We start from the raw sequence: 25,375 nt of genomic DNA, 5'->3' as shown, positions 1-25,375 counted from the left end.
CACCCCTGCTCTAGTCCGTAAGGCAGAGGTGGGAAAACTATGGCCCGGGGGCTGCATCTGGCCCTTCAGATGTTTTAATTTGGCTCTTGAGCTCCCGCCAGGTAACAGGATCAGGGGCTTGTCCCACTCCAGTACTCCAGCTGGAGAGTGGGGTTGGGGGCTTATTGCTGCTTTCAGGAGCCATGTGGAGCGGGGCATGTCCTCCCTCTGGCTCCTACATGTAGGGGCAGCCAGGGGGCTCCGCACGCTGCCCCCACTCCGAGCACTGCTTCCGCAGCTCCCAATGGGTGACATGCCAGAAGCCTGAGACATTGGTTGAATAAACCACATTCCAGTGCATCCTCTTGTGTAAATAGCTAATGCTACCTCCCAAATAATGCACTGTGAGATCTATGGGTGATGCAGCCTGTCAATTTTATAGTGTTTATCTAGCTGCATTTCATTTAATCCTTTCTTTACATTTCAAGAGGTCTTCTGTTGGCCAGGAACCACGGCCAATGGGAGCTGCAGGGGTGGTGCCTGCAGATGAGGCAGCGTGAAGAGCCGCTTGGCTGCACCTCCACATAGAAGATGGAGGTGGAACATGCCACTGCTTCTGGGAGCTGCTGAGGTAAGCACCACCCGGACCCTGCATCCGACACCCTCCCGTGCCCCAGCCCTGATCCCCCTCCTGCACTCCAAACCCCGCAGTCCCAGCCCAGTGCCTGCAACCTCTCATCCCCAACCCAGTGCCCACACCCCAGCCAGAGCCCAAACACACATGCACCCCACCTCCCTACCCCAACTCCTCATTTCTGGCCCCACCCCAGAGACTACACCCCCAGCTGGAGCCCACACACCCCCTTCACCCGAACCCCCAGTTTTGTGAGCATTCCCTCATACAAGTTCCATACACATATATGGCCCTCGAGCCAAAAAGTTGGCCCACCCCTGCCATGAGGCCTGCTTTGAATTTGTCTCTTATAGGCTATTGCATGGTCACAGAATCATAAGAATGCCCCAAACACACTCCCTCCCTCCTCCAGCTGGTCCTGACCCCACACCAATGCACCAGGGAGGGAAGGAGGATCTCCTTTAAAGGTGATGCAGAGGTCTTGTGGGGGGTGTTCCCAGTGGAGGTATGGTGGGACTGGATGGCACACAGGGCAATGATGAATTGGGCCCAATGTTTCCATCATAATTTTACTGCACAATAAAGAGGGAGGGAAGTTCCCTTACTACCCATAAAGCATTACAGAGCAACATGTCACCACAACACTGATTCCATAGATTCCATCTAGGTGGTTTGTTTCCCATTGACCTGCTCATCACAATAAATCATGAAAGTTGTTGTTAAATAGTTCCTTCATTCTAGGAAACCACAGCATCTAAAACTAAACTTTTAAGCTTACCCAAGAGAACAGAATTGAAGTGGAGAGAAAATGCACTTCAGGAACGATAATGAAGTTTGATCCCAGTGTTTGGCTGGAAAGCAGCTTTAAGTATCTTTTATTTAAAACCCCTGGAAAGCAGGACACACAGCAAGCAGGGAGTTTGGGGCAACCAACTTCACTCAAACAGATTTTTGTTCTTGTTTTTAGATGGTGACATATTTACTCCTCATCTTTATGGCATTCACTACCTCCTCCACCACCCAAGTACAAGCACACATGGGTAAGACACCCCTCCCTCTGTATAATAAACATGTCTGCTCAAAAAGCCATTTCTCATGACATGAGTGTGCTGGTTGAGGCCAAAATCAGTGCTGTACACCAGTACAGCAGAGAGATTTGCAATGATAAGTGTACGAACAGGAACACAAGAACATTCATTCTCAATTCTCAGATCCAGAGACCAAAGTCCAATAACTTTGTTAATAGTTTTTAGAGCTGTGCTTTTTCTTTGTGCCAGACACTAGTACTCAGCAGAAGCAAGTCCAGTAACAAAAGTTTAACATGGAAACAGCCCCAGAATTTCCCATTATCTCTGTGCAAAAAGCCTTACAAAAAACACACTGCACCCAAAGCCCTGGGGTGCACTTCACTGCTTGGTTGTGGCCAGGCTGGGAAACTGTGTGTTTTTTCCCTCTGATACCTTCATTTTATGTCAAACTTCAAAACAGACAAAAACACAAAACACAAAACACACAGCAAGCAAGAACATCTTCACTGAAAATCCCATATTAAAAATTAAGCATCGCAAAGTTTCATTTAAATACATTTCCTAATTATTCTCTGAACAGGTGCACATGGGCATTTTCCTGTCAACGTGACTCAACCTAGAGCTGGCGAGCCCAATTCTCAGATTAGATGATAGTTCAGTATAAAGCAGGGATCAGCAACCTTTGGCACATAGCCTGTCAGGGAAAGCCTCTGGCAGGCCAGGCCGGTTTGTTTACCTGCTGCTTCCGCAGGTTCGGTCAATCGCAGCTGCCACTGGCCACAGTTTGCAACTCCAGGCCAATGGGGGCTGCAGGAAGCAGCACGGGCTGAGGGATGTCCTGGCTGCAGCTTCCCACAGCCTCCATTGGCCTGCCAGTGGGATCTGTGATAGGCCGAACCTGCAGACACGGCAGTCCACTCCAGGGTCTCCGGCCGGCCCCATGATGACTGCGGCGAAGCTCCGGCAGCAGCGCAGCAAGCCCCGCGGCGGCCACCCCCCCCGCAGCGGCCATCCCCCGGCTGGCAATCAGAAGTGCTGCTGAAGACTCGGAGTGCCGCCCGGGAAGTACAAGCCCCGCCCCCAGGAATTAGGCCACGCACTAGCTAAAGCCGGCCCTGATCCCTGGTATAAAGCCTTCTCAAATTGCAGTCATTCTACTGAGAAAGCCACCAAAGGAGCTAATTATGTGGCGTATGTGCTGAGTCCCATCAATAGCACCACCACCATTAGGAAACAGGGTGGGAAGAAGAGTTTTCCCACAGCGCACCAAGTTCCTAAGGCTAGAGTGTTGACATAGGGTGGAGGTGGGGGGCACTAGACACTTCAGGATACCTTTACTTTGATTCAGGTCTGTGCACTGCAGTGTGGACACCAGAACCCAAGGTTTGAGCATGGGTCAGAAAATTCTTAACCTAGGGTTAAAATGCAATGTAGACACTCAAGTCCAGGGTTCCCTTACACAGGTCTGCTAACTCAAGTCCCACTATCCCTAGGCTTACATTACTGTGTAAACAATAGCCTAAATTACCAAATATGCAAATGTATGGCTTGGGGTGGAATAACAATTTTCAAATGTATCTGACTGTATGTAGTGTTTGCAGAAGTCTAAAATGTCAGCTTTAAACTGAAGCTATGCTGCAGGTTTAGCTAGAGTGCAGCTACTTGCCACCTGTCAGGGTCTGTTTCCCACTTTGAACTTTAGCGTCCAGAAAGTGGGGACCTGCCTGTTTCCTTTTAAGCTTAATTTCTAGCTTAGATCCTATCATGCTGCCACCAACCCAAAATATAGTGTTTGGGTACACTCCCTGTCCCCCAAAACCTTCCCTGGGGAACCCAAGACCTAAACCCCCTGGGTCTTAAAACAAAGGGAAATAAACTATTCCCCCCTCCTTTCTTCCCCCCAGATTTTCCCCTCCCTGGGTTATACTGGGAGATCACTATGATTCAAATTCCTTGAATCTTAAAACAAGGTCTCACACAAGAATAAAAAAAAAAAAACAACCAATCAGGTTCTTAAAAGAAAAGCTTTTAATTAAAGAAAGAAAAAAGTAAAAATTCTCTGTAAAATTAAGATGGAATATGTTACAGGGTCTTTCAGCTTCACCTAGACCAGAAGGACTTCCCCTCCCAGCCTAAAAATACAAGTTACAGCAAACAGAGTTAAAATCCTTCCAGCAACAAAATACACATTTGCAATAAAGAAAACAAACGCCTAATCTGCCTGCTATCTAGTACTTATAGTATTGAATAGAAGAGACTTTTTCAGAAAGATTGGAGAGCCTGTATACATGTCTGGTCCCTCTCAGACCCCAGAGAGAACAGAGGACAAAGAAAACAGCACAAAACAAAAAACTCCCCTCCACTCAGATTTGAAAGTATCTTGTCTCCCGATTGGTTCTTTGGTCAGGTGTCAGCCAGGTTTACTGAGCTTCTTGTACCTGTAAAGGGTTAACAGATATTAACCCTTTACCATCTGTTTATGACACCACCCCACAACACAGCAGGTGTGGAGCAGAACAGGATTCTGTGCTGTGTTGTGCATCATCAAACTCATTAGCTAAGCTCTCACACCAGAATCATTATTACTAGTAATGATTTGAGCAGCAGAGACACCCCAGCTTTACTCTCAGATCCCAGGCTAAACTTGAAGACCTTGTTGTTAGAAAAATCCATTATTTGTAAATTGAGCAAATTTGATATGGAAACCACTGAGAGCTGGAAGCCACTCACACATTCCTCAATCCCACATCCAGTCAACAGCCTTCAAAGGGCATCCAAAGTTACACCACAGTACTGCAAACATACTGGTTTTTCTTGGACTTAAGGATGAAATTTAAAACACACTTGTTTATCCTGGCTAAGGAAGACCCAGCAGATTCACCCATAATTGACATATATTTGGTACCATGCCATCAAGAATGAACTCTTAAAATACAGCACAGTCAAAAGGTATTCTGGATATAACATTCACTCACACTATTTACAATGCTCAAAGGAAACATGAAAATAAAAATGGACTGCACAGAACAAGTTATTAGGGGTGGGATCCACGAAAGGACTTAGGCACTGGAACTCAGTCACCGTGTCTAATTTTTAGGTGTCTAGAAAAAAGCTGTGATCCACAAAGATGAATTAGATGCCTAGGGTCCCTGAACAATGAACAGGGAGGGACAGACACCTAAGAATGCAATCCACAAAAGCCAACATGCTAGTCGCAAAGCTGTCTAAGCTAGCCAATGGAACATGCCAACAAGAGGGGTGTGTGCTAAGCCCCCGCTGTCCAATTCAAAATTCAACATAGGCGCTCAGCACTTGCGGAAAATCAGGTCTGAGATGTCCCAAACTAGGCATCCAAAATTGGTAGATATTTTTGAAAATTTTGGCCTTAACTTCTGCATCGCTGTTTCTCCATATGCAACATACAGATAATTATAGCTACTCACCTTTTTACAGCACTTCATGTATATAAGTAGAGTGTCCTATAGACATGCTTATTAGATGCTATTCAAAATGTACTCTAGGAAGGGGAGTATAGGCTTGTGTTGGTAGCCTTCTCTTTGAAATACAAAGCAGTAGCCATTTGGAGCCTTGAATAAGACGTACCTCACTTTGCATGTACACTGCCTGTTATCTGTTATTTATAGCTTTTGTACCAAGTATTACCATGCTGAATGGCTGTTACTGTTACTACATTCACGTGGTGATGTCATAATTCTATTGACCTTGTAGTAGCCTCTTCTACTGAAACATAGAGACCAGTTTGTGTATAAGTAGTTTGTGTACAAGCTTTTCTAGATGACTAGTCAGTGTGCTGCAAGCTGCGCTGTAATCTATCTACAACATACTAGCTGGCCATGTGGACCTTGTTACTGTGCACTAAAAAAGTGTGCTGATCTACTCTGCTTTGAAATACTCCAATCTGCCACACACTAAACTAGCCATCTAGATAAGCCCACTGTCTCAAAACCCATTTGTGGTGTATGTATCTAAATAATAGCTATCACTTTTGCTCTGTATTCCACCTTGAAATTTCTATAAAGCCTGACTGTCTCGTGGGGACATTGGACATTTTGTGAGCCAAAGCTGAAACAAAATGCTAACAAAGACATACTACCCTCATGAAGATTTTCTCTATTTTAGTTCATTCTTGCTTTGGTTGTCACCCTTGCCTTAAAAGAAATCAGTCAGGTTGAAAGTGTGTGGTTGCTCTTGTTGTATGAAAAACCTATCTGGAGAGAGGTGGAAACAGTAGAGCCCTTCTAAATAAACAGATAATATTTTCTTGTTCAAAACCTCTAAGTGGTGGACTGGTGTAAACTGCAGCTGCAGTTTAAACTATAGCAAACAGTCCGTTCGGTTACCTAAATTTGGACTAGTGGGAAGGTTTATGTTTTACGATGGGTGCATGTTTGCAGCTTAGAAGTGAGCTATATCTGAGGTATTCTGGCATTCAAGCCATTGCTTTTTGTTCGCATTGTAGGCAGAGTTGTGTGGAAAATGTCTGAGGATCCTAAATGCATTAAAATTTTTTAAACTAATCATTAAAAAGCCTTGTTTTCTGAGGTTCTCTTCTACAGCCATTAGGAAATCATGAGAACTAGTGGTATAACTACCTGTAATCACGACAGTCCACACCATTTATACTGAAATTTAAAAGATAGGAGCATTCAATGCATTTTGAGCAGTGACAAAGGTTCAGATATGTATACCTCTCATGATACAGAATGAAGCACTAGGGATATGTCAGACTTGACTTGAAATACTCCAGTGCCATCTAGTGGGAGCACCTTGTAGGAAAATACTTTGAAACAATCGCATCCCCCTCAGCTACAGCACCATAACTCCAATTAAAGTCAACTCAGAGGTTTGGCAGTGCTGAAAATCAGGTCCAGGATGTTTCAAATTGGGCATCCAAAAATCAGTGGATGTTTCTGACTTGCTTGAGTGACTTGCCCAAGTGAGTCACTGGCAGAACCAGAAACAGAACCTAGTTCACAACCCCATGTGCCCCATATACTACACCATGGGGCTTCCCAGGAGGGAAACTACCAGAAATTCATACACATTTAAGACAATAACTGGCTACTATCAAGATTTATAGCTATTTAATTGTTTTGCACACCTCAGACTAATCAGATACAAAGCATATATGTTGTAAACAACTCTAATTGTACAGTTATGCCAATATAATGCCACAAAAATCAGACTCTAAAGATATAAAGCAAACAGCACTTGGTGAGGAAACCATCAAACAAGTTCATTCCAGCTTTAACTGGGATAGTCTCTAGTAATGCCTTCAAATCAGAAATAAGCTAGGTAAAATAATTAAAGACAAGCAATGCTCCATGTCAACATGAAATAATGTGGGAAAAGTTTCCACTACAGCATGGATGAGGGCTGGGGGGTAGTGGACTACTCCCCCAGATAGACCTCCCTGCCCCAGTACACTATCTCAATGGATGGCAGCTGCTAGTACATTGGGAAAATTGCGTGGGCACCGCTGCTATATATTTTCTGTCCTTACCATGAGTTTTGGTCCTAGAATCAAAATTCTCTGTCACTGTTCTCAACCACTAGATGTCACTGTATTACTGGGCAGACCCCACAGTCTATCATCCAGTGGCAACCATAGTGAGTCACAAATAAACAGAAGGAAGATAGAAAAACAAGAAGTGGGTGAGAGTTTGGTATTCAAAATCCAGGCCAGGAAAAATGTTTTCAAATAAAACTCAGAGTATGTTTTACAGGATTCATACCAAATCCAGATTCTGCAGCTTCTTTCAAAGGGGCCTGAATTTCTGCCAGAAGCTTAAAGATCAAAAGCGATTAACATAGAAAATTGTTAATCATTCCTATCTAAAATGCTTCTCTGGCCCCAATTACAGTAGTATCTAATCACCTGTCTTTAATATATTTATCCTCACAACAACCCTGTGAGGTAGAAAAGTGCTACTACTCCCTTTCTGCAGATGGGGAACTTTAGATCCATAGAGATGAAGTGACTTAACCTAAGTCACCCAGGGAGTCTGTGGCAGGGGAAGGAATTGAAGCCTGGCCCCTAAACAATGAATCAACTTTCCTGCTCTACTTATCTGACAAGACCCCCAGTTCAGGGTTCTGTCTCCCCCTGTTGTGGTAGCTATTGTCACCAACACATGCTAGAGCACCAAATGCAGCCTTTAGCTCTGCATTAAAGGGTTAGCTATGCCATGATTGTCAGAGCAGAAAGACACACAGGCTGGAATTTTCAAGAGGAGCCCAAGGTAGATAGATGCCCTGCTCCCATTGAGATTCAATGGGAATTGGGCTTCTAACTCCTTTAGGCATCTTTGATATCCCAGTCAGAACCATTAACTGGTCAGGCTTTGACAGGTTGCAGTTTATATGATGCTAATGGCCTCATTCATTCAGGCTTCCATGCATGCAAAGTGTAACCAAGTGAGGTGGAGGCAACCTGTGGAACTGCAAACTATGTTATATGGGGCAGTGCATAAAATTGTATGTTTGGGACGCTTGCTGGGAGAGCTGCTGCTCAAAATGCTGCTGATAGGATACTTTGCAAATAAGTTGTCATTAGGCCTCTTGCCAGCCAAGGAAGAGTAGCACAATTCTTATAGCCATGACAAAGACTCCTATCAAACCTCAAAGAAGATAATCCCTGGGATATCCTACTGGAGACCCCAAGATAGCAACTTGCTCTCCATAATATTTCTGATTTACTCCAACAGATAAACTCCATATTGCTACAAAACTCCACCTGGTTTAACTTCAAAGCCCAAAGGGCCACTCACTTTCTGGGCTCTACACTTGTTCATGTTCACTGACTTAGATGAGACTTAATCAAATGCAAATACAAAAAAAGAGAGGCAAACCTCCTCTCTAAACTGGTGTCTCCAGTAATCACTAATGGGAAGAGACACTCAAAATCAGATGAGCTAGTGATAATATACAATGAAAGACTTTTCATTAAGAAGCAGAATAGCATGGGCTATCAGGAGGATTCCTCTTACCTGTCATAAGCCTCCTTGAGGTCTCTGGCCAGCTTGCACTTGGGTAGAATGTGATGGAAAGGTGATTGTGGACCTTCTGCTGCTATGGAAAGATTAAAACAAGACAGCATTCAACTGTTTTCAAAGCAGAGAAATCTTGTTTTCAGATAGTCATCTGAATTTTGCACAATTGTAATAGCAGATTCTGTGGAAAGATTAGACAGTTACAGATTCAAGTCTGTTTAATCCACATTCACCTTTCACAGTGGCTGTTTTTTAATTAAGTAACAATAATATGAACTTCTTTTTGAATCGCATGAATCCCAACTTTATGCAATATGGGCATCTTCACTAATCTGAGGAGCAACTACTTCTTCATGTTTTTACTTCTATATTTGAGTTTTTAATGCTTGTAGCAGGATAATACATGTTGTGCCCCTGTGAAAGTAAAGCCAGGTGCATACACACCTAAGAGGTTAATGCTGGTTTATTAGTAATGCTCCAGAAATTCACTCCGTACTTTAACTATAACAGCTCATGCAACTGGCTCACTCTCAACAGAACTGGGATTCTTAGGTTATTACACAGCAAGTAACACTTTCAAAAGTGCCCACATCCCACTGACTTTCAATGAGACCACAGGCTCCTAATTGTCTAAATCGCTTTTGAAAATGAGACTGTGACAACATGGCCAATGTAGTATGGTGGGTCCTGCGCTTTTCTTGGTGTGGGGCTAAGATGCCAACCCTTGCCCCTACTCTTGGGGCACTAAGGGCCCCACTAGTGTCCCAGGAAGGTGGTAAAGGAGGGAAGCAGAGAAGGGGTCTGGATTTGCTCCTTACTCTGAACCCCAGCTCCTCTCAACCCCTGCACATTCTTACCCTCTTCCCCCTTGGGTAGAGTACCTTTGGTCCTTAAATACTGGGCAGGGTCTCACTTACTCTGTTTTTCTGGTCTTCCAAGCTCCAGTCCTCTCTCCTTCCTCCTTCTCCCCTGACTGCCTGAAGCAGCGGGGTTTATTAAGTTGCTAACAGGGCCTTAATTGACTACAGGTGCTCCAATTAACCTGTGGCAACCCTCCCTAATCTACAGAGAACCGCACCTTAATTAGCCTAGGGCAGAGGTTGGCAACCTTTCAGAAGTGGTGTGCCAAGTCTTCATTTATTCACTCTAATTTAAGGTTTTGTGTGCCAGTAATACATTTTAATGTTTTTAGAAGGTCTCTTTCTAGAAGTCTATAATATATAACTAAACTGTTGTTGCATGTAAAATAATTAAGGTTTCTAAAATGTTTAAGAAGCTTCATTTAAAATTAAATTAAAATGCAGAGCTCCTCAGACCAGTGGCCAGGACTCTGGCAGTGTGAGTGCCACTGAAAATCAGGTTGTGTGCTGCCTTCGGCACACATGCCATAGGTTGCCTACCCCTGGCCTAGGGTTTATATACTTCCCCTCGACCATTCTCCCACTGCTCCCTGGCCCTTCTGCATCACAGAGGCATAGGTGCTTTTAAAAATTTTACTGAGTGACCTTAAAAAAGGGACATAACTTCACAACAGGTTGAAACAATGCCATGTTACTATCTACACTGGTCATGGAAACTATATACAAAATAGAAAGATCTCTCTTGATGATGGCTAGAGGGCTTGGCATACAGGGTCACAGAATGGAAAACCTGGATTTGAGATTACCTGAGGGCTTTCCCACATCTGGATAGCAAATGCATCAGAGGACAAAGCTGTATCACTTGTACTCCCTCCCTAGTGAATGACAGGAGCGGAGCTATTTCAATTGTAGAGCAGGGATCTCTATGCAACACAGGTGACCTCAGAGATGATAAGGTAAAGTGGAGTCAAAGGCAGCCAGAATGATAAAAGCTACAGAACTCCATTCAAACTGGCCCCATTCACAGAGTGCCCTTTGTTTATACTCAAAAAACTAGCTACACCAAGATATCTGGGGATACCAGAAAAGCTGTCTCAGATAAATACTTTAGTCTCCTGCAACCTGCAGTTTTCACTATTTTATTTGTGTTTCAAAAATATCAGACTAAAACTAAAGCTCCTTTGCAAATGCCAACTGCGGGCTCTGACAGACTGGTTAGTGTTTGTTAGAGGCTTTACCAGCTATGTCAACCATGATAGCTTACTTCAGCTGCAGTTCGTGCAGCCGCCACCGGATTTTAATTCACTTCATCTGAATCCAAACCTCACCATACATAGGAGCCATGACAAAGAATCATGCACAAGCTCTGGCTGTAGGCAAAGCCACATAGTCCAAACACATGCTCCAATGCTGAGATCTTGCTGCATTATGATTGGGCTTTCAGCACTAGCATTTTCAGCAACATTTTATACTGAGTTTATAACTACATGCCACAAAATGGCAATATATAAACCCCTTCAGAAAAGAGTGACAGACCTCTTCTCAGCTCTGCAAGGAAACATCTTCCTTTAACACACAAAAGGGTTTGGGTTTTGTTTTCTTAAAAAACAAATGAACAAAACAAAATGACAAGCACAAGAAATTCTGCAGTAAGAGAGCTCTTTCAAAAGGTCGGATACACATGGGAGTCTTGAGCAGGAATTACAGAGAAAGGAACCATAACAGTGCCTCAAGGTCTTGAGATTAGAGTAGGTCACCTCAGGGACTATAAGGGGAAGGGAAAAGCAGAGATAAGGCCTGAGAAGGCCCGTGTGTCCAACTGAATCATACACTGTATGCAGCATTGTTGTAGCCATGTCAGTCCCAGGATATTAGAGAGACAAGGTGGGTGAGGTAATATCTCTAAAAAAGAGCTCTGCATAAAACTGAAAGCTTGACTCTGACCAACAGAAGTTGGTCCAATAAAAGATATTACCTCATCTACCTAGTCTCTCTGATTGAATCACAGTGAGAATCAGAAAGACTATTATAGCAAAAGGTCTCTGTGGGTTTTCCAGAACAAACCCTACTTTGTGGGAACACACACTTGGGCACATACTACCACAGCTCAGGAGCAGGGTTTGACTGGCTGCTGGGTTAGTAACTGGCACATAATACTGTAGCTGACTTCAAGCATACCACCATCCTCCAAAAATGAAAGCACCTCTCTCAAAGATTTGCCCCATTTTTTATTTGGTTTTAACAATGGGATCCAATTATTGTAATAAATTATGTAAACTTTAAAAGATAACATTTTACACTGTTGCAGTATTCCTTTTTTAAACAACTCCATTCCAAAAAGTCTCATTCTTTCTTGCTCGTTTGTTTAAATGCACTATAAACTGGCATTTACATTCTGAGTAACTTTTCTCAAGCAGAATCTGGAAGTTATGCCAAGCAGTAAAGAGACAGCCTTTATACATGTACAAAAATGGACTTAGATGAGACCCTGACTTTGCCCATGACCCCCAATCAGGTTGGAAACTCAAGGCTCCAGATGTGAAAGATTTGCTTTGTTACCCAGCTTCCTGCATTCCTGCTACTACCTAGCTGTTACTAGACATATGTACAACACTAATATTCTCAAACCATGGTAATCTGCACTTAAGTGGACTATTGATTAAATTGGCCAGTAATTGACTGACTACCTCATGTCGAAAGTTGCCTTCGGTAAATAAGCTCCCCATTACCCTGAGCTCAGAACTCACTTTCTGACATGGCAGACACTTCATCCTGAATGGCTAGGATCAGCTTGGCCTCTCTGGTCAGGTACTGACAACGACGCTCCTCATGCTGTAGAACTATGGCAATTCGACGAGAGAGGTTGTGTAAACAGTTGATCACCGATGGATCTGCGTTGGCCTACAGGAAATACAGGAACAGACCTGGTCATTAATTCAGTAGCTATCAAACACATGAAACTAGACTCAACATGAGTGTTGCACTGTTGGACAAATTATTTTTAAAATTTTCATTAAAGATAATGTATTATCTTTAATAGTTAGGTTGGAGGTCAGCCTCCCTGGCAATTGTCAAAAGAAAGATTTCTCTGGCTCACACAGTAGTAAAGCTGAAGGACAGATATTCGTAACTAAAGCAAGTCAAACACACATAACTAGGCCAAGCAGTAGTCATGAAAACAATGAGGAGGGATCTCCAAGTTGGCATGTACAAAACAATTAACATAACCTAAGGCACGATTACTCATTTTACTTGTGTATCTTCCCATTTGTTACTGGACTTTTTACTAAAAGAAAGATTAATGCTCTGACGGTCTGTTCTGTAGAGGGAAACTTCAGACTACTGAAAAATTTAAAATATCCATACATTCCCATACAAAAGCACTGGAAGTACAAGGATGACATAGCTTTTACCACAAGCCAAACTCTCCACACTGGAGCACTGGTGTTTTACTCATTTTTGTCAAACCTTTGGTAGCTTATTTACACCGACTGCAAAATCACACAGCCACCATTATTTTAATTCTCTTCACCTGAATCAAAGCCTGGTCATACACAGGAATAGGGACAAAGGATCACACAAATGCTCTGACATTAGGTAGAGCTACATAGTGAAAACACATGCCCCAATATTCAGACTTTACGCATTATGACTAGGCTTTTGGCATTAAAATTTTCAACATTTTATGCTAATCATTAGAGAACTAATAAGGTACTATGACACTTTTAATCCCAAAGAAAATGAAACTGGATTTAGGTTTCCACACTTCTAAAAAATATTGCTTATTTAAAACGTTCCATTTGTAGGTGTCCCTCTAGAATGAAAGTGCTGCAAAACCTATCGGCCACAGACAGCTGAAAAGGTGGGGCTCACTGGCTCTAAGCCAGGAAGGGTGCAGTAAACAGCTGTTTTATGTCTGTTAAGACATTTAAAGGAATTTAAGGTTTAGGCAGCAGATAACCTGACATCTAAACTAGAAAACCATGAGTCAACATTTTTACAGGCCAACATTTTTGCTGAGTCACAACACGTTGGTAGGGCTGAAGCTTAGCACAGCAGGATCACTGCTGATATAACATTTGGGTCTTAGCCTGTTCTGTCTGTCTGCTGCAGATGGACTCATCTTTATCTTAGAGTACCTCCACCCTCAACTTGGAGAAGTCATCTGCAGAAGTAACTCTATATTAGCAAAACTCCATTTGCTTTACATGCAGTATGTTCCACAGACAGTTCTTTACGAAGAGAATGTCATTTTGGTAAATATAGTGCAGTGCTGCTTAAGAGGATGGCAAAGTAAACTCCAACTGAATTACAAAGCCAGAATTTCTGCTTTTGTTCCCTGTAAGAGGCCCATTAGAAATTAGATTCTAGAGAAATACAAGCTACACCAAAGTCGATGGCTTCACTGCAAATCACCAAGTTGCCGCACAGAGCATGTGAATGAATCAGCAACGTTTTCAACATAAAACACCTTCAGAATGATGTTTACATGTTTTAGATTTTCTGAATTCAATTCTGGGATAATTCCATCTCTCTATTAACTCTGTGAAACTCAAGCAGAAAACCCTGTCCCCCTAGTGAGGGAGAACTTAGTCATCACAAAAAAGCCAACAGCAAAGGACACATTAGTATAACAGAAAAACTTGTTTCACTGACAGTCTCCTAACAACTGCAGAGGGAAGAAGGATGAGTAGGAAGCTCTTCTCCATTTCTGCTTTTGGCCACCATGGCCAGGCCATGAACTCCACAATCCCAAACAGAAGCCATATCACAACCAATTGCTTTAAAAAGGCTTATTTCCCCTCAGGTATAACTCCCTTAACCCTTCCGAGAAGGCTTCTTAGCTCATATTTGTGCATTACACACACACACAGATGCACACAAAACAATGTGCTACCTCTACAGCACTCAGGCTTATGGGTTGGGAAGGAAAAGCCAGAGCTGGGAAATCAAATGCTGATCTCACATATGGCAGCTTTTATGCTAAAGCAATTGTACAGCAATGTTAAAATTAGAATGAGTGGTTCTGAGCAAACCTACTCCCAGAATGCATGGGCTAAATATGGGCCCCACTGTGTAAATAATTACAATATAGCAAGCTTGACCAGAAGAGAGACACAAAAAAGGTTTTGTGACTTATGAGAGACTCAGTACAAGTCAATAGCCTAATAACTCTACACACTACCTGTCACTTTGAACTCGAGACTCAACAGCTCTCTGGTGCCTTCCTTCCCTTGGCTCACACGAATAGAAAGATTCCACTTCGGAGATGTTATCAGGTTCAAGGAAATAGCCCTAAATATTGTCCACCGGGGTCCCTGTCTCAAAAACCCTGCAGCATGACTTAGGACGCCAAAGAATGCTGTTCTGAAATGTCACTATGGGACTTAGAGGGCTAGTTATTTCCCTACAGAGATTCAAGGCCCTTCTCCCCCATACTCCTGGAATTTCTCCTGAACGTGACAAGAAGGGCAAGAACACATTTTGGTCACCAAACCAAACAACACTTTCAGCAAAAGGCCAGGTTCAGATGAAACCACAAACTTCTGATGCAGCAAAAGACACACAACCGGACTAATTTCAGAAAGCTGCGTTAGGGACAGAAAGGGGACTTCCAAGTCCCATTTCAATCTAAAAATATAAGCCTAAATTTGGTGCTTTGATTCTTGGGATAGGTGCGTTAATTATCCCTCCATTTCTAAGTGTATTTGCTGATTGTCATGCATTAGTCACTGTAAATGACAGAGCCAAGGAAATTTTGCTTTGCCTTTGCTTCAGAATTTGAATTACTCAGTATATGTTATACTTAAGATTGCCAAACAGTTTTCATATATCAGTTTCCACTCACTCCTAAGTTTTGAAAAATTATCCTCTTGGGCTGAAATTTTCCATGCTTGGACTGTGCCTGATGTGGTTTCTTTTTATTATTGGTTCTACTTTGAGGACAGTTTCTTCCGCTGTTTTTGAGTTCTGTGTGTATGTGGAAAAATTTCACTGCAAAATATAATAGCTACATTCCTACTGATCATTTATTACAAACAGGCGTGTGTTCACAGTGGTGTTTAGAAAAGGTCATTCAGAAATTCATTATGGATGTTTAAAAACTGCATGCTGAGTATGCCGAGGAGGGAATATTATTAAATCTGAGAGCACACATTTCTGGAGAGCTGGTCTGGTTACAAGTGCAGGCTGTTTATTGTGTATTCTATAAGTACTCAGACGGTGAACTGAAGATGAGCACACCTGTGGCCTGGCCAGGCCTCTAGCCCCTTTATTCTCTTGACTTGCTGACAAAGTATGCCTTTTACTGAGAGATCACTAGTTCTCATATATATTCAAATTTCCAAGCATACCAAGTGTGCTGAGAACTTCACAGCACACAAGCACAGAGTAGGCCCCTGTGCATCCGTTAAGATCCCTGCTCTATGGATTGAAAGGAGCATTCCACCCTCTACTGCCCTGCTAACAAGTGGATCCCCAGTCCACTCCCTTGCTACCTGCATAAAGAAATCAGCATAGCTCTTTAAGTGCACGTGTCTGACGTATTTTTAATTCTGTGAAGCACTCAAATACCATGGTAATGAGGACTACAGAAATGCCTATCGCTAAACAGTAAATGCATTAATGACTCCACATTTCAGAGGCAGCAATGCTGTGCCTGGAAGAAACATACCTGTGCCCCTAGCAGTAGGATCTAGGGCTACTCTTTTAAATAATATAACAGTGTTCAATTCTTTGAGGCAGGGAACTTTTCTCTTGTCTGTACATCATCAATAGGTAAACAATAATGCAAGATTACAATTGTACAACATCTTAAAAGTCAGAATATGTAACAGTTGCGGTTTCTACAGCAATATTGCATTGGCCTTGCTGCACCTACATAGTCTTTTGCATTTTTGTGTTTCTTGTTCAACGGATACTTTAACTATGTTATTAAATGTATACCATAAAATATACAGGATGTGCAATAAAGCTGATATCCACTATGAAGTAGGACCTCAACCTTTGCATTTACCTGCAAAAGAATGACAGAAAATGTCCTGAAAACGTCCTTTTGGAAACAATCATGCCCTGGACCGAGAGACTGGCTGCAAAAGCAGACAGGACTCTTCCATCTTTTTACTTCTATGATTGCTTGATCTTTCTTTATTTTAACTGTGCATCTTTAGTGTCGTGTGCAGTACTGTTTTTACATTTTTACATATTTCAAATTAAGAAAGTCTGGTTTATAGTGAAAGAAGGCAGTGAATGTGTGTTACTGAAATGTTACTGGCATCTGAATCAACAGTCCTTATAAAACAATACAAAATCCATTCTTGGGTAACAACAGTCCTTACCCTTAAGGCAAATACAACATTAAAGAGAATCATGGTGGGCATCTCTCTCTTTGGTGATGGATCAGTTTTGGATACCTGCAAAACAATATATATATTAAAAAAAAAAAATCTAATGAGTGAAGGCAGTACTTCAGACACAGTTTTAAAATAGCATAGATGAGACTACTAAAAAAAAATAAAAAGGTCTTGATTTAACAGATCTAGTCTTATTAGGTTAGTTTCCTGTTGCATTTTACCACTGGCTGCCTGTACATTATTCCTTCAAAAGGGACCCACTATATTTCTACATATAGTTAATTAAATTTATGGAAAATTGATTCTTTTATAAGAAGTAAAAGCCTCTAGATGTCGTCATCCAAACAATCCCAGACCTTCCCTTCCTAAAATGTACTTCACTATATCATGTTTTTAATATTTCCACTTGTCAGGAGTGAAGAGAATGTGTGTTTTAGAAATGCATATTTTCAAGCACACATATTGTACAGTTCTACAACAAAAGTAGATGTGTCTTCTACATATGGCATTTTGGAAACCTCTTCCTCAAAACCATTCTCATCACAACAAAAGACTTATGAGATTTAATAAAAAAACTATATCGATGTTTGAAAAAATAAAATCAAGCAAGACAAAACAACAGGTGGAATTCCTCATTAGGAGCTGTTAAATCTTGATTATTCCACTGACCAAGTGTCTCCACAAGATGGAGTAGGAGATCCAAGCGACATGTCCGTACTCCTAGAGAGCTCCATAATGCTTATGCCTAATCCTCACAAGTATGGAAAACTCTCACTTCCCATGGACTTTGGGCCCCAAGTAACACAGTTCAGGGAAACTAATGGGACCATTTATCAGTATTCTTAAAAAGCTAGATTAACTACAAGGAAAGAGGAAATCATCTGTTTTCTAAAGGATCAAATGAGATTCTAGTTAACAGGAGGAGAGAGGGATCACTTTGCACTGCAGTTTTGACAATAAGCCTTGTTACTGGGTTTCTTGGAACTTGAAAGTTCCCATAGAAACCTCTCTCTAAGCACCTTTCAGAGGCCTCAAAGCATTTACAAACTTAGGGCCCAATCCTGTTCCCACTGAAGTTAAAGGGAGTGCTGTCACTGACTTCAAAAGGCTGCTGGGTCAGATCTCACAATGTTCTCTAACTAGGAGAGAAAGACAGAAAGTACCTTTACCAATTTAAACTATACGGAGAGTTGAAAGAGGCAGAATGTCATTCAACAAACAGGAGTCATACCCAGGACACAGGATTACTTTAACTACTGTGAAAAGACTGGCATCTTTTTTTTTTTTTTTAACAACCACAAAAGGCCAGGATCTCATGTGAACAAGAATCTTGCAACAGCACATTGCTCTGACACTGCATTCTGGGACATAGCTAATGAGTCACAAACACCACTTCTTGTAGTGCCCTGGGTATTAACCCACTGCAGCTTATGAAATCTGATGAGATCCAAGCCAGAAATGTTGTGGATACTTTATAATTTAGAATTTTGTTTATTTACTTTTTATTGAAAGGGATTGGAAGGAAATACCTTTGCCTCTTTCTAATTTTGCAGAAAGAAAATTCTAGTTGTAGAACTGAATGACCTAGCAGAGCTAGCTGCCATTTCTGCATCAGTTTAGAACTCTGTGTTAATGAATATACAAAGGTCTTTAGGAGTGATAAAATCTACACAACTGAATAGTTCTATAGAATTTCTGTAGAAAAACAAAAAGATGTTTACAGGTCTCAATAACTTTTACTACTACCCAGATGTGATTCTATTCAGAAAAATAGAAAACCAAGATGTTCTTTATGTAACTAGAATGAGAGTGACTAGAATCTGAGCAGCATTCCATCCCAAATAGGCAACTGCAAATCTGGTAGCTTTTCAATTTAAGTTTCAGCCATTACACTTACAAATACACTGGGCAATTGACGACTTAATAAACTGGCTCTTTAGGATCAGGCTTGGAAAATGCACAAATCGGATACTATTAGACAACACATAGTGTTCACTCTGGCATAGGGTATAATGAACTTTAATGCCATTCACTGCATTACATGACATTGTCTCCACTGAATATTCACCCCAGGATCATCTGAGAAAAACTGCCAGCAGTATGAGCAGTCACAGCTTAGCAATTTCTAGTGGCATGGATGGGAAGGGTTAAAAGTGATTCTGGAAAAAATAAATGCAAACCGCACCTAGACGTTCCCTCCAAAATACTGCCTCTCAGTTTGCTGTTATACCTCAACGCTAAAGTCATAAGGCCTTGTCTGCACTAAAGAACTCCATTTAAAACGTGTCACTGCTATGAATATGGGTTCAACTCCACCAGCAATGGCAATGTTGGGAGTCATAGCATGCGTGGGCTGCTGGTGTTCTGAGCACAGTAGGGTAACATTTTCAAAAGCCCCTAGATGGCTTAGGAACCTACATTCCATTTTCAAATGTGATGTCGGCATTTAGGAACCTAAGGTCTCATTGACTCGTAAGTTTCTAACAGGGTCAGTAAGATGTAGGCTCCTGAGAGCTGGGATCACTGGAAAATGGAAATTAGACTCCCAAGCCACTTTTGCACTTTTGAAAGATTTACCTAATGGTCTCTCTCCTTACTCAGGGTAAATCTATTAAACATAGTGCTTCAACCAAAAGCAGTAGCCACAGATTGCCTGCATGTTTTACACTAATTCCCCCACCATTACTAATGCTGGTGAAGAATAACCAGTTAGTGACAGTAGGAAATTTTTGAAAGCCACATTAATCTAGTAAATCTAATGTAAACAAGACACAGACACTAAGAAAAGGATAGACCGTTGCTGATCACATAAATTCCCAGAACCCAATTCACTTTTAGGTACTATTAGTGAGATCATAAAATGGGACAGGGAAAGTGCAAATCCTTCCCCAGACTCATGCAGAAGCCCTTTCCATGGCCCATGTGGCTGAACGTCTACTCCATTTCAGCATGAAGCACTTCTAAGTAGAGATGTTAATTCATAAGTGCCTATATGGCCTTGCTGACCCTGGGAAATTTCACCACCCCTTACCCCAAAAACAAAACAAATGTTCTAAACCAGTGGTTTCAACTAGAGGTCCGCGAGCTGATTTCAGGGGGTCCGCCAAGCAGGGCCAGCTTTAGACTTGCTCAGGCCCATGGCAGAAAGCCAAAGCCCTGCCACACAGGGCTGAAGCCTAGGGCCCTGCCACCTGGGGCTGAAGCCAAAGCCTGAGCAATATAGCTTTGCAGGGGTCCCTGTGGTATGTGGCCCAGGCAGTTCCCCTCCTTGCCACTCCCTAACTCTGGCCCTGGCTTTTATATGCAGAAACACAGTTATTGTAGCACAGGCGGGCATGGAGTTTTTATAGCATACTGGGGGGCCTCAGAAAGAAAGAGCTTGAGAACCCATTCTAAACCATATCCTGACGAACCAGCCTTAGCACTGGCGGGAGCCACAGAGTTGACCCGGCTCAGGCGGCTTCCAGAATTTTGACCATGATGTTTCGTTAAACCTGTCAAAAAGCTAATTTAACTAGCACAGTGGTAAACACAGATATGGTCCACTGGAGCCATATCGTCACTAGGGTTTCTATTTAATATTAACACTGATTCAGTTGCACCTGTGTTTGAGCCACTGGGAAGTTTTTTGTGAAAAATTTCCGAAGTAGACACAACATATTTGGCATTAACATCAGCAAATAAGCAAAGACGAAAGCTTTCAAAAACCACAGGCATAAAACAGAGTTTCAAAGCAATGCTGTACATTTTGAATTCCAAATTTCATAACTCTTTTGCTGTTCTGTCCATATCAGTTCTCAGGAGAAAAATGTTTCCCAGTGCCCCACCAGCTCTCTTACCGTACCTGCCCAAGGGCATGCTGCAGCAAAGTAGGATGGCCAACAAAACGGACATTATCAATCTTCAGCTCAAATTTTTTGCCACACATATCTGATTTGGTAGCTAAAATTGTTGCCAGGATGACATCTGAAAATCTTCAAAAGTAGAAACAAGTTATTATGATAACCAAAAAAACCACACCCTAAAAATATTCCCCAAACTGAAATACAGATTTATTTCATTTGTGTGAGCTTTAAGAGGATTTTAAATTACATATTTAAACTGGAACACCTTGAATGCATCCAATTATGAAAATTAATAATTCCATAAGATTATGTCTCTCCGATCACCAGAATAATAAAATGAGAAGCATCAAAAGCAAAGAATGAAGGTTCATGCTTATTCAATTACATGCTCTGGGAAAGATTAGATGTCATCTACTTTCAAAAAGATAAAACCCGCTCAAGTTAGTCATTGCCTGGATTTAGCTGCAGGTTAATGAACTGACTAAGCAGGTAGATATCAAAATAATCTTCACTCAAGCAGACAAGGATCTTTAACTACCCAAGTGTGTGTGGGGGAGGAGGTGTTGTTGGGATTTTAATAAAAATCTTCTTCCCACTGTGTGTCCCATCTCTTCTAAATCCAGTAGTCAGATTCAAATGTATTGCTATGAGAGAGAGACTGAGATCAACAGACCACTGGTGGTCTGCAGACAGCTGGCTGGTCACATGGTACTGGCTCTCCTCATCCCAGCTATTCAATTGCATTAAAAGAAGGAACAATACAGTACGCCCTTTCCTAATAAAACTTCTCAATGTAAACAATTGCTGCTGTTGGCACAGGAATCTAATGGTATTCTGAGTGGTGAAGACGTGGTCCATGAATGTGGGAGCAAGCGTCCACAAGAGAATCTCACTGTAAAGGCATGATGTTCATTATGAAAATGTCTGAAAACCCCTGCCATAAAAAGCCATTAGAAGGAACCCCTCTGCAACTCCATTGACAGTGCTGTGGGTGATCTTACACCATTCTAATCTATTTAGGTTCTTGTATCGCATCTATTACCATGTTGTCTGAGACAGAGGAGCTCAGACCAAAGTAAAACAGATTTCATTTTGCAGTTGTAGGAAACTTTGCCCCCCAGTTAAGAGACTATACAGTAATAAAACAATAAAGTTTGTATAGTCTTTCCTCAACTGCCCTCTTTGAAGCAGCTCAGCTGCAACCAAAGTGAAAAAATTTAAACTAACCCTCTGGGGAGAGTTTAACAAAATTAACTGAGATATTTAAGTTCCTGTACTTAACATCTGCTTGTGTGTGTGCGCGCATGTCCCCCCATCCCCCTTCCCAATGCAAGTATCCCAGATAACGCTGTTATGGAAAAGGGCGGACCACGGGTGTGTGCTGCACTCCCTTTATCTCTTGTCAGCAAACGAGCCCTTAGTGCTCAAGGAAGCTACTCATTTAAGAAAGCTTTCTGGTCTAGTTTTGGTGAGTTATTAAAGGAATTAAGAGAAAAATTTACAGCCATATAATATATGCACATTCACCCATGCACAGGCAGCTGTACTGCCTTTCAGTTAGCACACTGGTCATTTCTTTTTGAAATGTATGCAGAATATTCCTGGTTTTATTGAAGGTCTATGCTGACCCAATGGCTCTGGCTATGAGATTTGGGAGTACCCTTGCACTGCCGGACATTAGGTGTGCTAGGGTCATGATCGTCCTTGCACTTCTGGAGGGAGCAAGTGTGCACTGCATTTTCAACCCCATAACTGCTCATCACAGACAGTATTGCAGCTTATAGGAGACAGTTTTCTACTGAATGCAGCTGGGATATGGGCATAAGGAGATGGATTAATCCAGGTGCCTCAAAGCCAACTGAGCCATCATTTCATGGCTAGTGCATCTACCAGTATGTTCAACTACACATATGAATTCAATAAGGAAAAAACTGTAGTTTCCTTAAACTGACTAGAAAGAGCTTCCCGGAAAACAGTTTCTGTTAAAAACAAACACAAGGTTACACCTCCAGGTGCCAATTTGTGAAAAAACTCCTGCATCACTAGTCTGTGTTAATTAGGTGGTTCACACTGGACTGGGGAGAATCTTAAAGTGGCCTGGGCCACAAGGGATGGCAAATTTGGGAGCAGAAAGGACTAAGTGCTGATGAGTGGAAATTTTTTCTATCTGTCCTTGGAGAGAAAAGTCTTGACTGTGGGGCCCCGACCCATTATACTGGCTTTTGTCACTGCAAGATTAAGCTACAACAACATGGGTCTACACAACCAGGCCATTCAGAAGGTAAAGTTGGTGCAGAATACACTGTAATCTGCACTGGCTTCTGGTTCGCTTCTAGGTGGAGGTCAAGCACCTGGTTTCAACTATAAAGACCTCAATGGTTTGCAGCTGCCTACCCAAGAGACACCTCTTTCTCCATCTGAGAGACTGCAACAGATGTGATCAGCTGAATCACCTGAGATACACAGCCCTCTGGTTCCACGGAGAGGAGTCTGGTATTGTAGCAGGGCCTCTTCAAGGCAATGAGGGGTCTTTGACTCTGGATCGCACCCCCCCTTAGTCATACAAACTGGATTTGTTAACCCTGATGACACACTGCATAGCTAATCTATTTCCTTGGGCTTTTACAGAGAAAGTGGGCTGAGGAGTTTATCAGTTTTTATTATTCCAGCTTGGACTGGTTTGTATGAACAACACAGTGGGCTCCAGATCCAGGACTAGAGCTCCAAAGTGCTGTAATTACTATTTATATTAACATTTTTGGAATTTTATTGATGTTTGTAAAGTCAATGGGGATTGATACTTCAACTGACAGAGCCCTAAAGTTTTGTCTGAAGCTGATGGGATTCCACTCCTAGGCAATGACAGATCCAGTACTTGTGCGACCATGTAAAGCCCTGTGATTTCTGAAGGGGAGCAAACCCTTATTGTACCAGGGCACAGAACAAGCAGGATCGAACCATAGAAACCAAAGGCCTTCGCTAGACTAGGGTTTGGGATTTTTTTAAACCAAAAATCTCTCATGACTGCTACCACCAGTTCAACTCCATCAGTGGTATCAACAGTAGACAACAGAGCAGTTAACGCTGGGAGCAGTAACATTAGCTGTCTGCCACTACTGCTATCCCCTGTGGAAATGAACCAGTGGTAGCAACAATAGTTTTATTTTTAATTTCTTTTGGTGGAGTGGAAGACACCCTCAAACAGACACAGCCATCTGAGCCCAAGAAGAGATTCACTTATGCCAGGTGTTCAAATGAGTAGGGAGAAAGATTCTTAAGCTTTCCCCTGCTATTGTTTGGTCTAGGCAGAAGACAACTGCATACAATACAGCTGCAGCTCTTGAGGGAGCAATCTCAGGTTCCTGTGCATAGTGGCTATGCAGGTAAGAGAGTGCCAGACTATTTTGCATCGCTCCTGCTCTGACTACTTGCAGCTGTCCATGAGGAGACCTTGGAATTTATTCCCTCTTACTCCAAGCCAGCTTCTTCAGACTCTTTTTCCAGCCTCCAGATATTATTCTCTTCCAGGTTGGAGGAAGGAGCCTCTCCCCAGTGTGTACAATTTCCACTTTCTTGTCACTCTGACACACTCAAAACTGCCCTCAAAGCCATCTCTCCCTTCGCTAATGTAATTCTTTTCATTTCTTTGTATCAAAATCGTGGAAGCTGAAAAATTATTCTTAGGCAGGACACATTAATTCAAAGTGGGGCACATGTAAAAGGGCCCTCTTTGAAATACTTTTGTGACACAAGCCCAATGGCTAGTTGTCCTTCCTTACACAGTGCAGTGACTAATATAGTAAGGCTATCATGAAATTAAATAACTTTACTCATGGGACTATACTTTTAAATGATCAATTGCTAGGCAAAAAGAAGTTGATTTAGGGTTTGGTAATTAATACTAAAATGAAATGTGTGTTTGGTGATACATGACCCCAGACCCAATTCCCATGGAGCTTTCTAGGGGCATTGCAGCACCTTCACTGACACAGGCATGGATTCTTGCAGGATTGCCCACTTTCCTATACCCATAGAAAGGATAATATGGGTCCACCCACTCGATACATTTTTGTGCTTCCTGTAGCATTAGTAGGACCTTTTCAAATCACCTAGCAAGAAACCTTGGCAATACATTTCCTACGGACATTGTGATTTAATAGAGTTCAAATTAACTCAGTGTTCAGTGTAAAATGGAAATCAGAAACAGAGCACAATTAAAGGACGGTGAGAAAAGAAAGCCATTCTAGACAGATGTGATTGTTTAGAATGTTTGCTCTTACCCTGAAACCAATTGCTCATCAGTTAGAGGATATTGCTCTCTGAAATGGGAACATGAGCATAAACACAAAACAAAAACAAAACAAAAAATACAGCAAAAGAATAAACCAGGCAAAGTAACACAAGATACACAAAAGTGACAATATTAAAAATGAAGATGGACTATTAAGGGTTAAGCTTCAGTACAGTAGAGATAACTTACAGGCAAAAGTAAAAGCAAGCCTATGGTAAGGGCATTGCTGGTGCAAATTTTATAATTAATGCTTACCTAGCATATTCTTACCTAGAAATTGCAGAAAAACTAGCACTGATTTCAGAGGAAGAGATTCCTTAACTTTGTTTCCTGGAACAGATTGTTACTGGTGTTTACAAAAACCCATCTGTGT

General features: G+C 41.9%; 1 protein-coding gene across 18 annotated transcripts in view; it reads right to left on the bottom strand.

The window, feature by feature from the left end:
- The window catches only part of NPRL3 (NPR3 like, GATOR1 complex subunit), a 137,131-nt gene that overhangs the window by 98,723 nt on the left and 13,033 nt on the right, over positions 1 to 25,375 (bottom strand). For 3 of the 18 annotated variants that reach the window (XM_075069408.1, XM_075069405.1, XM_075069407.1), the window contains exons 3-6: positions 20,711 to 20,840; positions 16,852 to 16,926; positions 12,262 to 12,415; positions 8,652 to 8,733 (exon numbers count right to left, since the gene is read on the bottom strand). In XM_075069408.1, coding sequence (XP_074925509.1) covers positions 8,652 to 8,733; positions 12,262 to 12,415; positions 16,852 to 16,926; positions 20,711 to 20,794 — 395 coding nt within the window. In that variant the 5' untranslated portion in view covers positions 20,795 to 20,840. Of the gene's footprint in view, positions 1 to 8,651; positions 8,734 to 12,261; positions 12,416 to 13,046; positions 13,274 to 14,696; positions 14,883 to 16,851; positions 16,927 to 17,535; positions 17,617 to 20,710; positions 20,841 to 21,993; positions 22,095 to 24,991; positions 25,031 to 25,272; positions 25,328 to 25,375 lie in introns of those variants that run through there. The other 15 variants (XM_075069421.1, XM_075069403.1, XM_075069406.1 and 12 more) reach the window with 12 other exon arrangements.

The sequence above is a fragment of the Chelonoidis abingdonii genome, chromosome 9 (assembly GCF_003597395.2).
Source record: "Chelonoidis abingdonii isolate Lonesome George chromosome 9, CheloAbing_2.0, whole genome shotgun sequence".
Lineage (NCBI taxonomy): Eukaryota > Metazoa > Chordata > Testudines > Testudinidae > Chelonoidis > Chelonoidis abingdonii.
The sequence above is the reverse complement of the archived record's forward strand: the minus strand, read 5'-3'. Positions and strand labels throughout refer to the sequence as shown.